This window comes from Stylophora pistillata, chromosome 10 (assembly GCF_964205215.1).
Source record: "Stylophora pistillata chromosome 10, jaStyPist1.2, whole genome shotgun sequence".
In the NCBI taxonomy this organism is placed as follows: Eukaryota; Metazoa; Cnidaria; class Anthozoa; order Scleractinia; family Pocilloporidae; genus Stylophora; species Stylophora pistillata.
Genome location: NC_142528.1, coordinates 6639548 through 6646748, shown reverse-complemented (window position 1 = coordinate 6646748; position 7201 = coordinate 6639548). Strand labels below are relative to the sequence as shown.

Genomic DNA, 7201 nt, shown 5'->3' with positions numbered 1-7201 from the left:
TGCCCCCTAGTAAGACGCCTGTATTGCAGATTTTGAGATTCTTGCAAGAGAATCTTATCAGAGGGGAGGTTCATCCTTGAAGTTTTAATTACGGTTGCTCTGCTTGGATCTCCAAATCTTGACCCTAATATTATTGATATTCAGGGCGGAAAAAGAGTTCTTTCTTGTTTTTCTTCTGAAAGTTGCTTTCTTCTTCTTCTTCGTCTTCTCTGTTATTGACGTTATCACAATGAAGCATCATTTATTTCTCCATGCATGGTATTTCTTCCTTGAAATGCTGTCAAATAAGCCTTAACTATAACTCTGTAGGAGAGTTTTTATCCTCCCTAGTTCATTTTTTTCTTAACGCAACCTTCCATAAAGTGCGGCTTTAGGCTCAACAGGCATTCGTATGCAATTCATGTTGTGAAAAATGAATTCTGCTCATTTCAGGTTTCAGTTCTACATCTGCTATGTTCCCTTTCCACTATTATACTTGTGAATTTCGCCGTTTTTGCCGACGTTGTATCCTTGTTAGCTTTCTGTCATCGTTCCTGTTCGATAAAGCAGCGATGAGAGAACGTTGTCATTCACTTTGACCTTAGAACTTGACGACACCAGAGTTTTTATTTTTGAGATGCGCTGATGGTTTTTCTATAGGATTAATTCCTCTCCCAACTTCGAGATTAGATGAACTGAAAATAGCGACAGGATCAGTGTTCCCTACTGATCAATATGTCAAGTGAATGAAAGACCCTGGTAATAGACGTTAGACCCCGTGGGTTTAATAGAAATCCTGATTTTCAGGCATTCATTTTAAATCTAACCAAAGTTGCAGCAGTTGACAAATGATCTACAATTCTAAAAATGATCAACATCAGTATCAACCAGGGCGGAGTCGCTGGTAAACAGAAGTGTTTTTTTTTCTTTTTGTTTTTGTATCCAGCATAGAACAAGCTCTTTTGTAGAACCCTTCAGTTTCAGTGAATACATACAGTGCGTATACTACAAGAGTGACTGACTAATCCTTAATAACTTTTCACATTGAATATCTCGTCTGAGTGTTGTCAGAATTGTGTCCATTCGTTCTTGTGTTATCCGTACCCGTTTACAGTTTGAACATTTTTTAAGAAACTAACCCTTTGAGGCGGCACATAACCTGTAGCATACATTTATCAGTAACCCCTGCCAGCCTAAAGATGATACGAATCGAATAGAAAACGGTCGTTTGGGAATCAGGACAGTATTTTGAAAATGGGGATATCCCGCTGGATGGGGTCGCATTTTTGACGACTGTATTGACTATCATGAGGTTGCGTTTTCAATGGAGTTACCGGATTTCGGGATTTAAGGGGTAAGAACAAATGATAAGTAGGAATTGAAAAATGGGAAGAAATACGGTGAAAAAATTGTTACCGAAAGTTCAAAAAGTTGGAATCGCAGAATAACATTTGCATTAAAGAATAAGAGGTCAAAAATTGAAACAAGTAACCCCCCGAAATTCTTACTTTCATCTAAACCGAAAAATATACCTTGTGTGTAGTTTTAAAAACTAATTTAAAAGAGAATACAATATTTTTTACAACACCTAAATCTGCCTCATAGAACTAACAAGGTAAACAGGAAACAGAGCATTTCCAATTTAGCTGTTAAATAGTACTTTTAAGACCATAAAAATATTATCTTGTATTAGAATTAAGCAAGCATTTTACCACCTTATTTGTACGTCAATAGCTCATGTAGAATATTGAAAATTTTGTCTTTCTGAGGACAAACTTAAAGATATTTATTAACTACGTTATAAATATGTAATTCAATATTCTTGGCATCCTACCGATGCGTTGTATGGACTTGTATCTATGCTTCCAGAAAAGGCTTATTTAAAACCTATTTTCTGAAATAAACTTTACATGAACAAAAGATCAGTAAAGTTTAATAATTGTTGTCTAACAACACCGAGTCAGTCATCAATTGATGGCGACGTTTCGTGTACCACACTGAGAGTCGTTTAGAAAACACTGTTTGATCGACAACTGATGGAGAATCTATAATGTGGGATTAATCACCGAACAAACAAACAGAATAACGCGTTAAATAATAAATTCTACCCTTTATAACAATGAAATTATTACATAACATACGATAATTAACAGGAGGAGCCTGGCCGAGCTCTACTGTACCTCTGACTTGATGGAAAGGGAAAGTATCAGGCCTTCTCTGACTTCCCAATCAGTACCGGTTATCGCTTCAGACAAACACTGTTTGCCCACATCTGTTATCTTCAAATTTCCATGGAGGTTTAAGCTCCTTAGTTTGCAGTTGGTATCAGTTAAGGCTTTGCACAAGAACTTTGTTCCTTCATCTCCTATTCTATTGAAACTAATGTCTAAGCTCGTTAATGCACAGTTCTTGTTAGTTAAAGCTCTAGCTAAGGGCATTATTCCTTCATCCCCTAACACATTCCAACTGGCCTTTAAGCTGGTTAAAGTGCAGTTAGCGCTGATCAGTGCATCACACAAGAGTTTTATTCCTTCATTTCCGAAGAAATTCTGACTGACGTTCAAACTGTTTAACTTGCAGTTATTACTGGTGAGCACGTCACACAAGTGCATTATTCCTTCCTCTCCTAACCCATTGCGAGTGACGCTCAAGCTGATTAAATCGCAGTTCCCACTGATCAGCGCTTCACACAGGTGTTTTAATCCTTGACTTTGTAAGTTATTGGCACACAGGGCCAAGCTGTAAAGTTCACTCTGAGTAAGAGCTGTACTTAAGTTCTTTAAACCTTCATCAGATATCCGACTCCCAGAAAGGATTAATCTGGTTACTTTCCAGTCCCAGTTGGTGATCGCTTTACACAATGTTACCAAATCAGGGTCGTACTCTGTTGGCCACGCCTTCAATATGCCTGACGTCGAACTGTATAACGATGAACCCACCGTCTCCTTGCCCTTGTGCCTGTCCCACATTTCATCGAACCAGTCCCGTGGCAGTTTATCTGAAGGAAGTTCATCCGTAAACAGCAGCACCACCTGCCAAGCACCTTCTCTGATGTGAATGGTAAGAAATGTTTTCAATTCGTGTTCATCCATTGCTTCTAGAAAGTCTTTCACGGCACTAGGCGATCGAAGTACTGAAAGGTTAAAGAAAAGAATAATCAATCTTTAACAAGAAAACATTACTGCGAAAAAAAAGTGCCTTCACATTTTTGTTATCTCAAAACTGACATAGAACCTCATAGCGAGTAGCTTTAACATCAGTATTCTGCACACTTATGGACTAAGTAGGAGGGTCATGTCCGTTCAGCTTGATCTCAATCTGTCAATCAAACTTTTTTCCACGATCGCCGCACTTCTCTTTTTTCTTTCTTTCTCGCGGGGCCGCCCCTTGGCCGTGCAGCTTTTAAAGTCCCTATTCACCCTCAGAGGTTTAATTATATTTCGATTCTTTGCGTTATCGGGATTAATCTCCAAAAAAAGATTTTTGATTGATTAAATATTTCCCGAGATATGCCGCCTCAAAGTTAGTCCTTTGGCCACGCCCTTCTGATTTGGCTGGGCTAAGTTAATACTGGTAACTAAAAGCCCTCATGACGTCACAGCAAGAACGTCTTTCGATCGAGGTCCCTACATTCACTTAAATATGCCTCAAGACAAATCTGGTGTATTTGGGCAACCAGCGACAACGCAACGAGTCGGCATTTTCACATTATTTTACAGCAATAGACACATGTTCTTATACAAGAAGTTAACATTCGTTCCTGCGGTGACGTCACTCGGCCCAGTAATTCTCTCCCGGCCAAGTCAAAAGGGCGTGGCCAAAAGAGTAACTTTGAAGCGGCATATCTCGGGAAATATTTAATCAATCGCAAATTTTTTTTTAAATTGATCCTGATAACCCAAAGAATCGAAATATATATAAACCTCTGAGGGTGAATAGGAACTTTAATGCCCCTGCTCGCGCAATCGCACACGGCTCTCAGAGAGGGATTTGTTTGTAAATAATTTTTTTCCTTCAAGAACGGGCATAAGACCGCGTAGGTTATTTGATGATTGTATAAATATACCAGGTCTTCAGAGAAACAACAAACCCAACACAAGATCACAAATCTTGACTATTACAAACTCAGCATTTCTCTGCAATCTTACGACAGAATATAGGTAACTGGAAATATGTTTGCAAACCAATACAAACTGTCAGTTATTTTACATACCTCGCCTGCGTAAGCCAAGTTTGGCTGACCCATTTGATAAGTAGCTGACATAGCTCTGGAGTTCCTTGGGTAAACTGACATCAAACTTCTCCAGTCCTGATCTAATGGTCGGATACATTGTAACTATGACAAAGGACACACAAAAGCACAAGCTATTTCAGTACTTTAAGTAACATTCTCAGTTCAGAGAAATTATTGAAAAAATAAGGAACTACTCTCAATGATAACACAAGCGTCAATTTTGCCATTAACTGTGATAGAACACCGAAAAACATAAGGTTAAACTTACATTTGACATACAAAGATACCATCAACATTTTATGTTGTCGATCATTTCTGACGCAGATCATTATTTGCAAAAGTTATTTAATGCATGAGCTACATGAGAGTCTCACTGAAGTGCTTGCTATTACGGCTAACAGTTAAAAGTTTGGCCATTCAACGGCTTACGGTTAAAATTTTGGCCATTTTACGGCTAACAGTTTAAATTTTGGCCATTTTACGGCTGTTGAATAATTTCTTTCTGTTAAGAAGTTTGAAAGAAAAATTTATATCGTACACCCTTTTACAATTGACGGTTGAAATTTGTCACTACAGTTCTGCACACTTCACGCGCGTGCAAATCCCATGCACCACACGCGCACACCACGCAAACTGCGCGTAACATGTCACAGTAACTGAAATTTTGCATAAGCAGCAAAAGTTGAAAGTCTATAGGACCAGGATAAGTTTATCCCTAGGAGCCAGTTATTTTTAATAAGCACTAAGAATAAATTCACTTTTCTCTGCTCTTTTTTCTTTTGTTTTACTGTATTTGCAATGGGAGGTTGTCTCCTCACTACATGGGGGCTGATGGCTGGGAGGCCAGGATTTGCTAAGAACAGAACAGTACCCATGTAAGTGCTGGGTGCCAAAAGAGGAACGTGACTATGTCTTAGGCCACCAATGAGCATCGCCGATGTTAATAATTACTGCAGTAGAAGGAGAGATGATTCGATAAGTAACTAGAAATGTTTAATAGCAGTCTGCTATTTAAAAAATTGTTGACAAAGTCATCAATGTGGTCAAAATGTTGCGGACTCACGAGGAGCAGCCGAGTGAGTCCACAACAAATTTTGACCACTGTGATGATGAATATCGTTGCCGATAAGGGTACACCACTGTCAATCTGTAACTTACCACAATATCGACGTCAAATAAAACGATACTTTCTGTGCGTGGCACATTGTCTGTACTCTTATCGACAACGGCAAATTGGCAGATTGCAACATTACTGCCAATTGTGGTAAAAAAAAACCTTCCTGACAATAGTTCTTGTCCAATGAGTGCGCGAGAATTTCTACAGTTTTTGTAAAAAATAATTTTCTCTCTAAAAATGTGCATTATCTGTTCACCTTCCATCTTTTTTTTCTTCAGTTTCTCGAGTAGTTGTATTAGGTTTATTTCAAAGGTGTTATCAGGGAGAGATGAACTGCCTGAGAGAAGAAGTAAACAGCAAAATGGTTTACAACATTGAACACCATTATTGGTTGATAGAATCATAGCATTATAACTTATATATGGAATAGACACATATTATTCGATGTTTTACTATGTAGTGGGCGCAGATGTTTTGCAAGTAGCATGCAGGGATTGGAAATATAAGAGCAATGAGTAAAAGTGGTCGCATTTAATGTTAACCTGCCTTGTAGTTCATGAAATTCATCCTATGGATTATGCAAGGTGTCCAGTAGAGACAATAACAACACACAAAAAACATTTAAGAGTCCTTAAAACAAACAAAAAGAAAGAGTTTCACCTAAAAGTTTGTTGCTTCAAAAATCAAGCCTACATTGTAAAGGATGTAAACTGGAACAAACAATTCCTTGCTTCACTTTCTCTTCTTAAATTGACCTGTTCAACAAAACCACTATGGGCGTTTTACTCACCCTCGCATCTTTGTCTATTTAGTTTGGCAAGTAGTTCCTCTAGTTCTTCTTCAAGATTAGCAGTAAAGAGTTCAGGGGGAGGCAGAGTACCTGATGGGAAAGGTAACCAGAAATAATTATACTGTATTAATCATTCAGTGCCTTAAATATATTACCTTATATAAATGATTAAAAACAGATAACTAGCATTGTACATTGTATTATGGTTGTCAGATTAATCTCCTTTGGTCATTCTTGAAATCAACCATTAAGAAAAAAACTTTCATCATAATGAACCACAGCCAACTTTACACTGCCTTCCACTACAGTACACAATGAGGAAAAACTAAATCAAGAATAATTTCCAATAAAAATTGGCACTTTACAACACAATGGCTGAAAGAATTAGATGGCAATCACACTGAATATATCTAAATGTAGAGTTCTGAGGGATTATCTTTACTAGGGAATAATTTCCCTTGAAAAGTGATATTTGACACAGGATTAGTGAAAGCATTTTATTAAAAGAATTCTTAGATTTATTTATCTCTGATAAGGAATCGATAAACACTTTCTAATCACCTTCCATTCTGAGTCTCCTGAGTTTCGTGCATAGTTCTGCTAGTTTTTCCTCAAGATGACTGGTTGAAGAATCAAGGGCAGGTACAGTACCTGAGAGCAAAGGTATACACAGATTACTCGATGCCATTACTGTTGTCAAAAATTAACTATCTATAAGCATTGTATCATTATCACATGCTACAGCCAATTTAATACTGCCTTTAACTGAAGTCATGGACTGAGAGGCAAAACTGAATTGAGAATATTTTCCTTAACAAAATTAAGTTATTGAATAATAACAGAGAGCACTTAACAGCATTCTTGGATGAAAATAAGGACCGCTGGGGTTATAATCTCACGTATAGAATAATTTCTCTCAAAAGTAATAACTGCAAAAATTGAAAAAAACACTTATTACATTATTTTGTAAGTGTTGAGCCCTATGCAAGGCCAAAATATTTTAACATTAAAACCAAACGTCTTTTTGCACTGGATTAGCATCACTCCGATGATGACCTAGTGTCAAAACATTTAGTTCTTA

General features: G+C 37.5%; 1 protein-coding gene across 8 annotated transcripts in view; it reads right to left on the bottom strand.

Moving 5' to 3' along the window:
* Window positions 1-1506: 1506 nt before the first annotated feature.
* Window positions 1507-7201, bottom strand: part of LOC111325582 (uncharacterized) — a 41227-nt gene continuing 35532 nt past the window's right edge. For 5 of the 8 annotated variants that reach the window (XM_088735367.1, XM_088735370.1, XM_088735371.1 and 2 more), the window contains 5 exons: window positions 6682-6771; window positions 6121-6210; window positions 5587-5667; window positions 4193-4315; window positions 1507-3112 (listed from right to left, as the gene is read on the bottom strand). In XM_088735367.1, the coding sequence (XP_088591493.1) occupies window positions 2151-3112; window positions 4193-4315; window positions 5587-5667; window positions 6121-6210; window positions 6682-6771 (1346 nt within the window). In that variant the 3' untranslated portion in view covers window positions 1507-2150. Of the gene's footprint in view, window positions 3113-4192; window positions 4316-5084; window positions 5164-5586; window positions 5668-6120; window positions 6211-6681; window positions 6772-7201 lie in introns of those variants that run through there. The other 3 variants (XM_088735372.1, XM_088735373.1, XM_088735375.1) reach the window with 2 other exon arrangements.